The 16,385-nt window shown below is 40.0% G+C and overlaps 1 protein-coding gene across 3 annotated transcripts in view; it reads right to left on the bottom strand.

Annotated features, from left to right (window-relative positions):
• htr4 (5-hydroxytryptamine receptor 4) overlaps positions 1-16,385 on the bottom strand; it is a 201,453-nt gene that overhangs the window by 94,436 nt on the left and 90,632 nt on the right. For all 3 annotated transcript variants that reach the window (XM_031317115.2, XM_031317118.2, XM_031317117.2), the window contains exon 3: positions 79-192. In XM_031317115.2, the coding sequence (XP_031172975.1) occupies positions 79-192 (114 nt within the window). The remainder of the gene's footprint in view (positions 1-78; positions 193-16,385) is intronic.

Genomic DNA, 16,385 nt, shown 5'->3' on the forward strand with positions numbered 1-16,385 from the left:
AATTTGAAGTGTGTGTATGTAATGTGGAAGATAAATGAATATATTTAGGGGAAAGGAGAAAAAAAAGCTATGTCCCACCTGAGTTGTCTGTCCTTGCAGACGGCCACCATGACCAGCAGGTTTCCCAGGATGCTCATCAGCATGACCAGAGACAGGAAGCAGATCAGAGCTATCCGCTTTGGCATGCTGTCACTATGGAGACACCAAATAACAACACATCAGTTAAAATCGTCAGAGTGAAACTACAGTCTGTATATCTGATGAAGAGAAGAAAAGTTAATTAAGCTGCACTGACAAGATTTTTTAATGTCAAAATCAATCTTTCTTTTATCAGCCTATGTATATATATATATATATATATATATATATATATATATATATATCATGAAGAGGAGCTGCATCAGCAGAAAGTAATCCAGTCCCTTGACTTCAACTTGTCTTAATTAAGTTTACATATCGGTAAAGGGAATCAGGGAAAGCAGGATTTATAGTACATGTAGTAAAGTTCCTGCTGCTGATCAATTTGTCTCAAGTTGTATATCTGATGTAACACTACACTGTTAACCTATTATGACAAATCTACTATATGTGACATACAGTAGGCGATTTGAGGGGGGATGCCACCCCCCTTGTTAGCAAAATGACCAAAATGCATGCCCCTTGTTAACCTGCCATCCCCCCCTGTCTATTCTCTAGTAGCAGAGAGAGTGTATTGGCCGAGGGGTTGTTTAGTTGAATATCTTCGTTTAGTCTGCCTGACTTATTGATCGTTTAGTGTGAAGTATCTGAGGATAAATCCATAGCGCTGTCCATGGTGCTGATGTAGCAGACAGATTTTTTTATTGTGACTTCTGTCCTGAGTCCTGCCCTTCTGTCAGTTTCGTCAGGGATCTACAGCATAATATTCTCTAAACTAATCCCCAGATCGCCTACTGGTGACATATGATATTTATTTCATTTCCACCGTGAAATGATACAAACAAGTCCAGAGTTTATGGTTTTCTGAGTGTTGCTTTTCTACTAATAACTGTGTTGGTTCTGTGATTACTGCGATAATTTAAGTGCTGTGGTAACTTTGATTGTTAGTCTGTGGACAGCTGTGGCAAGAACACTCACTTTACTGTTGCTCAGCATGATTTCTTTGTTAGCCTATTAACCTAGCTTCTGTTGAATTAAATGCCTAAATTAAGTACCTCTGCGTAGTCTGTGTGTATATATATATATATATATATATATATATATATATATATATATATATATATATATATGTACAACTTTATTCTAGCACGAAGCAGTAGGGGTGAATTGCTATATCTGTTTGCCCATGTTTTGTTTTGTCTTTAGTTTAGCAAGTTAGGCTTAGTAACTGTATTTTTGTTTGGTTCTTTTTGGTATAACTCCAGATGTGAAACTAGGATGCTTCTTGTTTATTTTTTATTTGCTTTGTTTCACTCTGAAGGTAAGCTCTGAAGGTAAGGTATAACTGTAACATTATGAGATCCATTTACAGTGTCTCAATCTATCTTCTAAATTACAAGGTCCTCAAATTGAGTCATTTTGTGACTGTTGCGAGTGCTGAATGGCATAAAATTCAACATCTTTGACACTGAACAATCAATAAAACTGAAGTCTTTGCATTTCATTTCATTCATTAATTTACAATGAGCGGATCATTTTTCAAGGACTCTATGACAGCTCTTCACAGTGTGAAGAAAAATGCAACAACAAAAAATCAAGGTATATTTTTTTTCCCAGATTCAGGCAAAAACGGTTCAGAAGGCCAGATGTAGTGTGCTAATTAATTATGCACCACTGGGAACTTTGATATATTTTATGGCAGAAAACTGCAAACGTTGGATTTTCACTCCTTGGCATGGCTTCAACAAAACATCTCAAGGTACAGCAAAGTAGCTGGCATGAGTTATGAATTAAAGCCCTCGGAGTGAGTTGTGTGGTTTAAGGGCTCTCTGAAAATCTCAGACTTGTTTGACATTGGTAATGCATTACAGTCATCCTCCTGAGGTTTGTGGTCTCTCCTACTTTGAAGGCTTGACAGGGGGTGGAGGGGGTGGGGGGGTTAGCGCACAGTAACACCATCACCACTGACTTTACACAGGAGTGAGAACAACTCCATTACACAAGCATGATTTCAGTTTTCTTTCCCCATGGCTTTGTCCTGCAAGTCTATAGAATATCACAAGTTTGAGGGCAATTTATTTGTGGGTTTTATGTTCTGTCCACATTATGTGTAATATGCTAATACTCTCCTCTATGATTCACTGCTGGAGTCAGGAGCTGTAAGACGTCCCTAGCTGCCAAATTATTTTACTCTCCATCTGAGGTTCAAAGGCAAAGTGATAGTGTGCAAATGAGGCTTGTTCTTTGATCGGTGATGCCAACAGACTAATCAGATCAAATGGGAATGCTGACAGCTTCTCAAAAGAAGCATCATTATCAGCCTCTAACACCACGCTAATCTTCTTTCATCTTGAATTTGTCGGCTACACAGTCTGACTCTTCCCCTAAATGAGACATTGATATGCTTGTTATTGTAGTAGCAACCGCCTTTTGACCAAAAAAGTCAGCGACACCATTTGACAATATAGGTCATTTATTCCTACCCTCTAATACGACCCACAGGAGCGTTTCATAAACTAGCTCCCCTAACGGTGGCAGGAAATACGACCCACAGAAGCATTTTACATCCTCATATCTAAACCACAGAACATAGCGGGAGAACGTAATGGTTGCGGTTTTAAACATGTAAAAAAAAAAGTGAAATATTCGCAGTTTTGTTAGGTTTAGGCACCTAAATGACTTAGTTAAGTCTAAAAAAGATGATGTTTTTTGGATAAAAATCAGTGCATCTGTTACGTTACTTCACTTACGGTTATGCACCTGACAGAGAACGTGACATAGTTCAGTTTGTTCAGTAAAAACTTTCCCGTCTGAATTACTATGGCCACTAGAGGGCGTCGTCACGATGAACGTGAATATGAGTCGGAATTTGTGCTTGAACAAATGACAGTCTCCTTTTACCACATCTGCGTTTATGACAGGCAGCATACATATTTCCTAATTTAAGCAAGAGCCTCGCATCAATTTGGATATGACAATGCAAAAGCAGCACTTTACTACCCTAAGCTTTTACAACACACTCACTTGCTGATCATTAGTTGCCTGTCAACTTCACATTCTAAATCTGCTGGCATCTGCTTTCTAATTCTTGGGGAACAATTAAGCTCAGCACCCAGCTGTCCGGTGTGAAATTTATTTATTTTTTAAGATTTATTACACTCCAAGCTCTTATTTAGCAACAGCATTGTAACCTGGGAGCTAAAGCACAACCACAGTCCTCTATTTAGCGTTGATGCTCAGTTGCACTTTGAGACACTGTAGAAGAAGAAGAAAGTGTTTTTTCTATCACACTACCCACCATCATTTCTCTGCCATACAAAGTTCCATCCGACCACATTTAAAGGTAAAGTGTTCATAGCTGTTTTGAAAGGTTGGGGTGGGGGGGTGGGTGGGGGGGGGGGCTGCTGCCAAAGAAAGGAGCAAGATGCAAAACTCATGCAATTGGGGAAAACACTTTCAGGCAGTCTCTCTTCAATTCATGATGTTGCACCCAGTTGTTCACACAAAAGTGGACTAAAGACTGAAAAAGAGAGCTTGACAGAGAGAAGTGGAAACCCTGCACAACAGGTTGTTCCTGCATGCAGTGGGCATGATTTTGATATTGTCCATTCAGGAAAGTTATACAAATGTTAGATGGATCCCACCCAATTCCCATTTGAAAGATGTGATTGTGATTTCAGCGTGTGAACCTGCTGTCCTGACTTTATTCCACCACTGTGGGGCCAGAACAGAAGAGCCTTGACTGTGACGAGTGCTAGACGTGTTTTGGATGAGCAAACATCACATCGTTGGGTTTCCATGATGACATGAATCTTAAAAGGTGAGCTGTCAGGTCAGGTTTATTGACTTGACGTCTCAATATCACATTAAGTCTCTCGAAGGGCCTTTCAGTAATCATACCAGCCCAAACTTTCTAGAAACTCCATGAATAAACGTCACAAAAAGACCTTACACCCATGCCCAGATGTTACTAGTGTTAGAAATGATCGTAACAGAGAATGTATGAGTAGTGATTTAAAACTAAAATAAAGAGAAATAACAGAAAACTGTGAGAAATCAGACAAACCAAAAACAATTACACCAAAAAGCAATCAAGCATTAGGGAAAGCATTTACAACAATTGCTTGTTTGCAAGTAAATGAACAAAGATGTCTTGAAGCAACTCAAAGATGTGGTTTATCAAGCTCATCAATTGATGATGAAAAATGATGATTAAGTTAAACGTTATTTGTATTTATGCAAATTATGCATTATATTATACAGTGCATGCTCCTGTGTATTTACTATGTGCTTAGATTGGAACAGACAGTGGTGTGTTCTGACTGGCAAAATGCATTGACAGGTGAGATGTTGGAGGCATTTTTGTGCTTTCAATCTTCTCTTTTCTATTGCCTTTTTTTTGCACCGCAAAAGTCTGTGTTCTAAATTGCTTTTCCAGATGTTTGAAGAACTCTTTATGCATTGTGTCATTTGCTCCTAAATCCTAATTTAGTGAGACTGTGCAAGACAAACAGAGAGAGATTGCAGCAACGCAGAGCCAGAGGTACAAGGAAAAAAACAGAAAGCTTGTAACTTTGTTGAAATCCGATACACATGAACTTTGACCCGTAGCTAAGCTGAACTTCTGGTGGGCAATCAGCAAGTAGCAGCTTCAATTTGTGACAGATCAGGGGTGACTGAGAAAATACCTCCCCCAGACAAGAAGCTTTAAAGCTCCAATCCGCCACTGGATAGCTGGTTTCTTTTGCTGCCCCATGAAGAAAACATTGACTTTATTTCTTCACGGTTTTGAGGGTCTGAGTGATTTTGATGCATGTGCTAAACATGAGGCAAATTTTTTTCAAAATAATTGCGCAAAATGTTTTAATAGTCATCTCCTCAACTTTGTAAGGAAGTGAAAAAGCATTACCTACACTGCCTCAGAATATCCTCTGCATTACAGCTATTCTGGAGCGTGGCTTGAGCCTTCAGAGGGTCTCTATATAGCTCAACAAGCTGCTAAAGTGCTGCTGATTGGATCTAAAGAGCAGGCTTTTTTTTCTCCTTTAGCCCTGATGACTGGCAGGCAGAAACCTCGGTGGTCCACACAGACGGCCTGGAATAGTTGATGCTGCAGGAAGAGAGCTCATTGTGTGAGGCAGCATGAGAAATCCCGTCTGACTGCACTAGAGTGATTCTGCATGAAGCGTGGCAAATGAGGTGAGCTTGTTAGATCCAACCCGATACACGTGTCGACGTCAACACGGGCATACTTTGCAGGCGTCAACGCTTAGGCTTCAACACCATTCATTTTTATATATAAAATAAATATTTTATTTTTTAGATTGCCATTTTAAAACGGGCCAGAGACAACAGGTGGAAATTGGCCTGCTGATCTAACTCTGGCTCACTTACAGTTACTTTGCTGTTGACTAATGAGCATGATCTAAAATTAGGAAAAAATAAATAACAATGGCAACCAAGATTACAAGCTTTCCTTGACATTGTAGCATGTAGCTACATGTAGCAGTTTATGTAAAAACGCCGCAGTAACGTCTGTTGCATGCACATTTATGGTCGAATGCTGTTGACATCGATACCAGGTGAGCTGATTGCACACAAGTTATCATCTTTGGCGGCCTCCCAAAACTTAAAGTTAATATAGTGAAAGCATCTGCTATTGCATAAAAATTTAAAGCTATTAAAAAAAAAAAAAAAACTAACTTGTTCCACCTTGCCCAATTTGGTTCCACCCCACACTCGACTGTAGCTGCTGTAATCTCTAAAAACAACACAGGCTTCAGTGAACGCAGCTAGTCTGTAGTATAAAAAAAAAAATGTTTTTTTTTATCGTTAGTTGGAATCTTATTTGTTATTTTTTAACCAATTTTATATCTCTTTCTGTATGCTGCACATTACTAATTTACTTTATGGTTTCCTATTAAATGTTGTGATGGAGCTCCTTTTAAGCAGCCAAAATAAGACGTAAGAACAAACATATAGCGCACATCTAGCACTTTTACCATCAGATAAGATTGAAAATAATATAAATAATATCAATTCAGAAAGGGCTAAAGCTAAATCATGCAGAGTGGAGTGCACAGATGACTCTGCTGTGCTACATCCAGTGCTCATATATGATTTAAGTGCTTCTCTCTTCTGACTTCTCTGACAGTCCTAGAAAGCATCATCATTCTGATTCTGATTCTGATCATTCTCTCAGCATCATGAAACTTACTATGTCTGGGTGCGAGGTCCAAGAAACAGCAGTCCTATACGAGGGGACAAGACAGCCAACAGAAAGGGATTGGAAGGCCATAATTCTTTGAGCATTTTTTGTAAAGGAAACAGAAAGATGATCACTGGGAAGGTGACAACACTTTGCAGAGAAGCTGCATAAATGTTAAATCATTGCAAGCTCTGATATGCTTTTTTAAATAATCATGGTCATGGTTTAGCCTGATAATCGCACAAACTTTTTTCATTCAGCCAACATTGCAACGTAGTGTTTGCTAGGAGCTGTGATGTAATTTCTGTTGGTTGTGCTTGTAACTGTTTTTGTCGCAATTTTTCTCTCCCAGTCGTTGGGTTGTATATATGTGGAGTAAGGTCTGGCAACACCACAGACACATTCTAGGATAGGAGAAAAAAACACTGTGGGTGGTTTGCATTTCTTTAAACCATTCACAATCATCTTTTCAGCGACAGTGGCTCTGCAAAAAAACAACCGCAATCTCTCTCTGTTTGTCTTGCACAGTGTCACTAAATTAGGATTTAGGAGCAAATGACACAATGTATAAAGAGTTCTTCAAACATCTGGAAAAGCAGTTTAGAACACAGACTTTGCACAAGATTGCAAGCACAAAAATGCCTCCAACATCTCACCTGTCGATGCATTTTGCCACAGTCAGAACACACCACTGTCTGTTCCAATCTAAGCACATAGTAAATACACAGGAGCATGCACTGTATAATATAATGCATAATTTGCATAAATACAAATAACTTTTAACTTAATCATCATTTTTCATTTTCGGGAAGTAACTGGTTTTGCTGGAACATTTACACCCCGCAAAAGAAAACTGCATGTAAAATGAGAAATGAATGAATGAAATGTACTTCCATTGATCCAGACTAAACCCATTCTAACTAATTAGGTCCTGCATCCAGGGGCCAAATCCAGTTGTAAGGACAGTATCTATGTCAAGGGCAATGCAGGAGTTCCTAGGATGCATGTCTTAATAACCCTAAATTAGTGTGTCCGCCAGTATTGTGTAGTATAGTACGCAGTTGGTGTCCGCCCTCTTCACATTTAATCATGGGTTCTTTGACATATTATTAAATAGTCTATATCCTTGCCAGATGCATGTATTTTCGCCGATGTCCGTTTCCTTCCTCTTTCTTTGTGTTGGAATTTTTAACTCCGGTGGATTTCTGAGGACTATGGTTAACTACTCCTCAGATCTCTGCAGGGTAAATCCAGACAGCTAGCTAGACTATCTGTCCAATCTGAGTTTTCTGTTGCACGACTAAAACAACTTTTGAACGTACACATGTTCCACCAAAACAAGTTCCCATGACGATTTTGATTGTTTTAAAGAAATGCCAATAAACCAGAGCACGTTTTTCTCCCATCCTGGAATGCTGTGAGGACTCACCAGACCTACCTCTGCTCCGCAGAGTGTGGATGTTTGGATGATTATTAAATAACTGGTTACTAGCTTTATAGATCTTACTAAACGACATTTCTGTAATGGAGCAAGTACAATTGCCAAACACAATTGACCAGATCTCACCCCCATCCTAATGACAGTATAAAGTTGGAGGCAAGCCTCCAACTTTATACTGTCTCTTATAAGAAAAACATAAATTTTCAAGGAAGCTGAAGGCCTCAGCGGGAATCCCTAATTGCAAACAATAGATGTCTGGACACTGGCGTTCCCTCTCAGCAGGCAAAGACAAGCCTGCTATTATGCAGATGGGCACCAGAGGCCATACCAAACTGGTATCAAACGCTACTTCTCAGCGTAATACACAGGGGGTAATGCGTCAAAACAGATGGCTGGGTCATGACACATTCTCCTGCTGGCTGGGACCACAAGAGAGCGAAAGTGGATGCCGGAAAAAGAGAGTATAATTAAGCTTGAAAGCTCGGGAGAAAAACAGAATTGTGATAGCAAGTAGTTCTCTCAGCTTGAAATTTTTGACAAAAAAAACTAACATTTATTTTTCTTTCTACTGCTTTTCAAAATGACGGCTCAGTGATTTAGTCAGTCCTCAGTTTTATTACATCCGTATCCATCTAAACCTTCTAATTTTTGGAAATCTGCTCATTTCTTTTCTGACCAGGGCAGAAAAATAAAGCCACCAGCATGGAAACTATTCAACTTAACACCTGTATGTAATCTTTAACCTTAAACTCAAAATTCCGACGAGCTCCAGGATCAATAAATGAAACATCATTTATAGCATTTTTGTTTCAAATATTGAATGACCCACCTTTGTAGATGTATAAAATTGTCAATCAAGTTTTGACGTGGTGTTTTAGTCACAGTGAAGGTGCCCACGTCTAAACAGTTGGTCTGTGATTTGCTCTTTGCGAGTTATGTTTTTCCAGTCCCAGAAGATTATTTTCTTTCCTGTGACGGGGGCTCTTTAAACTAATGACTGCAGCTGCTGCTGCGGCTGAGGTTTACCTTCTGAAAGACAGGTTTCTGTTTCTGCACTGAGCTGAAGGGTCAAACTGGAGTTTTGTTCCAATTAGGCTCTGCTACCTTTACCTCCCTTCAGTTTTTACAGGATAAAACGGCGCAAGAGAGAAGCAGCAAAAAAGGTATGAAACACAATCTGGTATAAAAGTGTTGGCAGTCAAAGAGCTCCAAAGAGCATTTAAGTGTTTGTGACAGTTCCAATGAGTGCAATTCAAACCTGATCGCTGCTTTCAGAGCTTGTAGTGTGATGAACATTGTGAGCGACAGTTGATCTGGTGTAAAAGTATAGAACTGGCTTCATCACTTTTTATTTGCCCTGAGGGTGAGTGGCAACAGAGGAACAATTCTGGTTTCGTACAGCCTGACCATGCAGATCCACCTGGCCGTACGACGCTTCTGTCACGCCGCACTCCACTTTATTCGTATGGGTGACTTTAACACGCCCGCAAAGCATCCCAGGAAGGTGGAGCCATTTGAAAAAATGCTGCGCATCAAAAAGCTGGCCGAGGCCCATCTTTATGCAAATTAATCTGTTGAACGTGACTATCCAATGAAAGCACAAGGTTGTAGGTCCTTTGTTGTACCACAACGGTGCCTGTGAAACTTTGGTTCCACTTACAAGACAATTTATTGGTTTAACGATCTCTTCCACGACCACCTAGTAGTCCATGAAACAAAGTAAACTAGGATTTGGAGAAAGATATTGACTGTTGGTGTTTCTGGTGAGGATTTGAGATTACATTGAGTACTTAATATAAAACAAGATTTCAAAATGGCTTGCATTGTTTGTATAGGCTATTCATATTTTCTTATACTGTTAAATACATTCCTAAAATGGTTGTACATTTGTGAGAAACACTTAACACAAGTTCAAACGAACTGACTATGAGCCGCAAACTGACATTTTAAATGAAACGCCCGCACACGTCTGAATGAGGGGAGGCATCGCGACACCACGCTTCAGTCGTGTCGCAAAAGTGGATCCGCAGCGTGAGTCTTGTTTCCATTGTTGTGGCCATCATTATTTGTAGAAGAACACTGTACTCATTGAGTACATTTGTGAGATCGGGGAAAACGAGGTCAAGAAACACAAACAGTGAGACAATGAGACATGTTTGAAAAAATAACCACAATTTAGACACATTTAATTGAAACAAAGACAAAAGAACCGAAAAGATATTTCAGAAACTCTCCACGGTAAACATTCATCACAGATTAAAGACCGGCTTACACTTCAACTTTAACCTACTGTACTTGCCATAGTTATCTATGCATAGTTTGCCCAGTATATATCTAATTATTACAATTCCACTAGGCACAAATGTATGTCCAGATATGGTGTTCATTGCTAATGCACTTCTAAAGCAAGGTGGAAAGTATGTAGCTGGGCATGTAGCGCATCTGACTTTCACTTAGGAGACCTGTCCTGTCAAAGACCTGCAGGAGCATTTTAAATTAACTATTTAAATTAATTTTTTTTTTAATTAGACCTGTTATCAAAATGTCTGTATTTAAAAAAATATAGGTTTCTTTTCCAACCAAATTACCAGGAAAATAACATGGATGATTCCAGGTTCGTAAGTACAGTTAATGATCACTACTTTCATTGAATTTTGAGTTGTTTTATTCAACTTTATAGCATTTGAAAACAAAAATTAAACGGTTTCTAAACAGTATTCCGACTCAACTTTGACATACACGAGTCTTTGATTATCCATTAACATACATTCCTCTAATATTAGTCAAAATAATTCATAATTTCTGCTTGCACGATGCAACAAAATCAAAACACAAGGAAGTTAAGCAAAGGTGACGATCTGATTTGACCAGACATTTACCAGCATACATTAACAGGATATTTTGGTTGTGATGACGGTTTGTACAAGCAAAGAGTTCATCCGATTGTTTACATGGAAAATTAGAGCATATTAAAGCTTGCTTTGTGCACCCTTCATTAGGATTGTCAAGCTTGTGTAACTCCCTCAACTACGATGTTGCTCATAACATACCAAGTTCGCTGTCTTAAACCCAGTAGGTCCCCCCCCCCACACACACACACACACACACACACACACACACACACACACACACACACACACAGTCATCTCAGAGCTTTTAACCTTCAGCGGTAAAACAGAATGAATCTGAAACCCAGCATGGCTTCAGGTTCCTCTGTTCAGCTCCAACCATCAAACTTTGACAACATCAAAGACACCAGTGCATCATTTCCACCTCCCAAACAGAGATGAGGCTGTTTGTGAAGGTGCAATGCTGCAATTGGCCCAAATGCTGCAGTTAAGTAGTCTAGTCTACTGAAGATAAAAGCATGGATACGTTTTTCCAAGTCCTGCTGAGACATAAGTCCTTTAACCCTTGATATATTTTTAAGGTGGTAATAGGCTGACTTTGTAATTGTCTTAATGTGGCTGTTGAAATTCAGGTCTGAGTTCATGACTACACCAAGATTTCTGGCTTTGTCTGTTGTTTTTAACATTATCGTTTGAAGCTGAGTGCTGACTTTCAATCGTTCCTCTTTTGCTCCAAAAACAACCACCTCAGTTTTTTCTTCATTTAATTTAAGAAAGTTCTGGCACATCCAGTCGTTAATTTTCTCAAGGCACTTAGTCAGTTGTTGTATTGGACTATAGTCCCCTGGCGATAAGGTTATATACAGTTGTGTGTCATCCGCATAACTGTGGTAGCTTATTTTGTTGTTTTCCATAATTTGAGCCAGTGGAAGCATGTAGATGTTAAACAGGAGAGGCCCCAGAACGGAGCCTTGGGGAACTCTGCACGTCATATTTGTATGCTCAGATGTATAATTCCCTATCGACACAAAAAAGTCCCTATTCTTTAAATAAGACTCAAACCACTTTAGTACTGAGCCCGAAATGCCAACCCAATTTTCCAATCGGTCTAGTAATATGTCATGGTCGACCGTATCAAATGCAGCACTGAGATCAAGTAATACTAAGACTGAAATTTTGCCACTATCTGTGTTTAAGTGGATGTCATTAAAGACTTTAACAAGAGCTGTCTCAGTGCTGTGGTGTGGTCGAAAACCCGACTGGAAGGTATCAAAACTGTTGTTTAGTGACAAGAAAAGGGTCAATTGTTGAGAAACCGTTTTTTCAATGATTTTACTTAAAAATGGAAGGTTTGATATCGGCCTATAGTTGGTCATTAGTGACGTGTCTAGATTGTTCTTCTTTAAGAGTGGCTTAATGACTGCAGTTTTCAGGGCCTGTGGGAAGATACCTGAAAGAAGAGACGTGTTTACAATCTGTAGAAGATCTGGAGCCAAACAATTTGCAACATTTTTGAAAAGGCCCGTTGGTAGAATATCAAGGCAACATGAGGAGGTTTTCAGATGTTGTATAATGTCCTCCAGGTTTTTATAGTTAATCATACGAAATTGGGTCAAGTTGGAATCTGTTTTGCTTGGACACTGTGACAACACATACCCTGTACTCGATATGGAAGCACTGACTGTTTGTCTAATTTTCTGAATTTTGTCATTGAAGAAGGTGGCAAAATCATTGCAGGCCTTTGTGGATAAAAGTTCAGATGCTACTGGTACTGGAGGGTTTGTTAACCTATCGACAGTAGCAAACAAAGCACGTGAATTATTATTGTTTTTGGCAATAATGTCCGAGAAGAAGGACCGCCTTGCATTCCTCAGTTCCAAATTATAAATGCGAAGTCTGTCTTTAAAAGTGTTGTAGTGGACCTGGAGATTAGTTTTTCGCCACCTGCGTTCTGCTTTTCGACACTTTCTTTTTTCTGTTCTTACCAGTATGGCATTTCTCCATGGAGATCTTTTCTTATCAGAGACAGTTTTTACCTTAATTGGAGCAATGGTATCAATAACATTTGTAATTTTACAATTGAAATTGTCTACAAGCTCAGTGACTGAGACCCCTGAGAGGGCGGGTGTGGACGAGAAAAGCTGACTGAATGTTTCACTGGTGTTGTCAGTGATATACCGTTTTCGTATTAACTTTGTTTGGACACTTTTTTGCACAGAGATAGTGCCATTAAAGAAAACACAGGAATGATCAGAGAGAGCAGCATCAGTCACCACAACCTTGGAAATGTTCAGACCCTTCGAGATAATCAAGTCCAGAGTGTGCCCCTTGTTGTGTGTGGGCTCCGTCACATGCTGAGTCAGTCCATAGTTCTCAAAAATACAACACAGTTCTTTTGTCCCTCTATCCTGGGGGTTGTCAACATGAATGTTGAAATCACCAGCAATAACTACACAGTCAAAGTTAATACAGATTAAAGACAGCAGTCCACTAAAGTCGTCAAAGAAGGATGCACAGTATTTAGGTGGCCTGTAGATAATTAGAAATAAAGGTCGAGAGGGGGACCTTAACTGAAGAGCCACATATTCAAAAGAAGCAAAGTTTCCATAAGCTATTTGAGTACATTGGAACGAGTCGTTAAACAAAATGGCGACTCCACCTCCTTTCTTATTTGCTCTATTCTCACTCATAAAACTGAAGTTAGGGGGAGCTGACTCAATGAGAACAGCATCACTGTTGTTATGGTCTAACCAGGTTTCAGTTAAAAACATAAAATCAAGATTGTGTTTACTAATAAAATCATTGATTAAAAATGATTTACCCGCCAAAGACCTGACGTTTAGTAAGGCTAGTGTTAGTGTGTTAAAATAGTTATCTGTCTCATTTTTTGGGACAGGCTGTGGCTGACGAGGAATGGATGCTAAATTTGCTAAGTTGGCAGTTAAGTGCTTCTTTTTCTTACTTAGCGGAGTCACCATTATTTTTCTATTACCTATCACAACATAGATTGAAGAAGAATTGAATACACAGGACCCAGGCTTGTCCTGGAAAGAGTCATGAGTGCCACTAGGCATGCAACCTGGGCCCAGCACATATCAGTTAAAGCTTGTTTCATTCTGTACACAAGCATACTTATCAGTCTGTTGAGAAGGAGTTAGCTGCCGTCCTTGAGGGGGCAGAGGTGCCTGGCGTTTTACTTTCAGTGGTTGATGCTGGGGGCGAGTGATGGGAGAATGTAGTGGGGTAAACTTGGTTCCAGCATCTACCAGCTGCTCCATCCGGTCAGTGAACCCCAACATGTGGCAGGGGGACACAGGGGAAAGGGTGAATGGGGAGAGCGATGGATCCTCAAAGGCGTCGGTGATGGTACGGGGGTTTGAGGAGTGTTGGACGGGTGAAGGGGGTTGAGATTTCTCGTCTCCGCTCTGAGGTCCTCCATGGTCAAATCTTTGCTCAGGTGGGGGCTGTGGTGGATCACTGCCGCACTTTGTTGTGTCTTCCTCCTGTTTTGTTTGTGTTGATTTATCTTGTCCTGTGTCCTTGGCCGAGGGAGCAGATGTGTGGTGCAGAAAGTAATGTAGGCTAGAGGTGAACAGCTTTACTCCTGGCTTGTTAAGGAAAAGTCCATCTGCTTTAAAAAGATGTCTGCGGTCCCAATGTTAAAATTGTCAATGAACCGCAGAGAGTGGACGGTACATGCAGTTGAAAGCCATTTGTTCAGTGCCAACAGTCTGCTGAATCTCTCAGCTCCTATTCTGACTGGTGGTATAGGGCCACTGATAAACACCTCTGCGTTTAGGGAGCTGACTGTGTTCAGCAGATTCATAAAGTCACGATTCAGCACTTCAGACTGTTGCTTTACAACATCATGTGACCCTATATGCAGTATAATGTTTTTCACAGTTGGGTGTGCTGCCATGATATCCGGGATTCTTTGGGCTAAGTCAGACACCATGTCTTTGGGAAAACAGAGAATTTTGGTGTTTTTACTGCTTTTTATGTCTTTTACAGCAGAGTCACCCACAATCAGAGTTTGGTGCCCAGTCGTTAGCTTTCCCTGTAGCTTTTTACTTTTTGAATTGCTCTCAGTCCTTACCCTGCTGTGTGACGATGAGACGCAATCCAGGTCATGTCCAGGGTCCTGCAGCAGAGGAGCAAATCTGTTATCCAGTTGCACACTCAGTTGTTGGGGAGGCATTTTGTTGCTAATTCTCCCTTTTGCAGTTGTCCACGGCTGTGTCCTACTGAGTACAGGGGTAGAAGAGGCGCTCTGCCTGGATGGTAATGCAGGCCAGCCGTTCATATCACAAATCTCAGGGCGCTGTGCCCTGCCCGTTAGTCGTCCTTTCCAGGAAAAGGATTTACTCTTAGGCTTTGCACCAAAAGAGTTCCAGGGAGGACTATCACTTGTTGATTTGTTACTTATTCCACAGCCCTCCTGTTTGTCCGTAGTCTTGCTGGTGCTAGTTAGCCGTGTGTTGGCATGCTTCTGTCCATTGTTTTGGGTCAATGGTAAAGTGGTGTCATTCCCACATGATCCGTTCACTTCCAGGTTTACTTCTAACCGTTGAAGTTTGGTTTCCAGAATAACAATCTTCTGAAGGAGTTTGTAGTAGTCCTCCACGGAGAAGGGAGGCATCTTTCTGCTAATTAGCTTTAGCTACAATCACTTTGGGACAGGCTTGAGCTATTGGTAGGCCACGCTCACGCACAAAAATGTTGAAATATGACAAAAGTCTACTATGTCTACAAAAAATGTATAGTCCAGTGATTTGTAAGTATCCAAGAGCCGCTGCTCATAGTTTTCTCTCAGAGGAAAAGTAAAATTATCAGCAGAAATATGCAAGCAAAGGCAGGAGCAAGTAGCAAAGCGTCTGCACTGTAAGAAGCAGGAAGCATGAATATCCACAGAGTAGCCACGGACATGTGCCGTTTACTAATGTCATTTTCAGGTTGTTTAGGTATCAAACTTTATTTTTCAATCAGCTGCTATTCATTCCCGGCCATACAAATTTCACAAAGCTTTTTTTGTGCTGGGGATATGCATGAATAATTCCCTGGGTCAGGGCACTGTCAGATTTAACTTTCAACCGACTGACAGATGACTGACAAGAGCTTTCCTTTGCGGAAACATCAACATCAACTCTTCCCTGTATCTCATATAAATGTGCTATTTGGTAAGCTGCCCGTGTTTTTGAAGTTTTGAAAACTGGACAGGGATAAAAAGCTGTTTGGAAAGACTGAAATCAGTTTCTGATTAAATTAAAGCTGGTGAATAATGCCTAACTTTAGTAAATGTTCATGAACTTTAGATTTAATTTTCAAAATAACACAGATTGGTCTGGCTTAGCTGCTTCATCAATGTTTTCCGAACTGCTATGAAACCTTTGTTTTGATTTATCTATTTATTGTGCTATTCACTTTTTTTCTTTGTTCAACAGTTGTGGGTTAGGGTAAGGAAGTGTGTGTGTAGGTCTGTAATTGAGAGCCTTTACTGTATGTATGTATGTACGTATGTGATTTTGTCTGTCGTATTGTTCGTTTTATGTTGGACCCCCTTGAAAACGTGATGTTCATCTCAAGGGGTTATCCTTCAATAACATTTCTTCAATTGGCTGGTACATTAGGTGTCTGTTTAACTGACATACTGTAACTAAACGTTTAATAAAGATCCAGTCAGTTCAATATTTGTTCTAAATCTAAATCTAAAGCTGTTTGTGGTTGCATTAACATTGCCTGTTTAAAGTTA

The sequence above is a fragment of the Sander lucioperca genome, chromosome 1, assembly GCF_008315115.2.
Source record: "Sander lucioperca isolate FBNREF2018 chromosome 1, SLUC_FBN_1.2, whole genome shotgun sequence".
NCBI classification, from domain to species: domain Eukaryota; kingdom Metazoa; phylum Chordata; class Actinopteri; order Perciformes; family Percidae; genus Sander; species Sander lucioperca.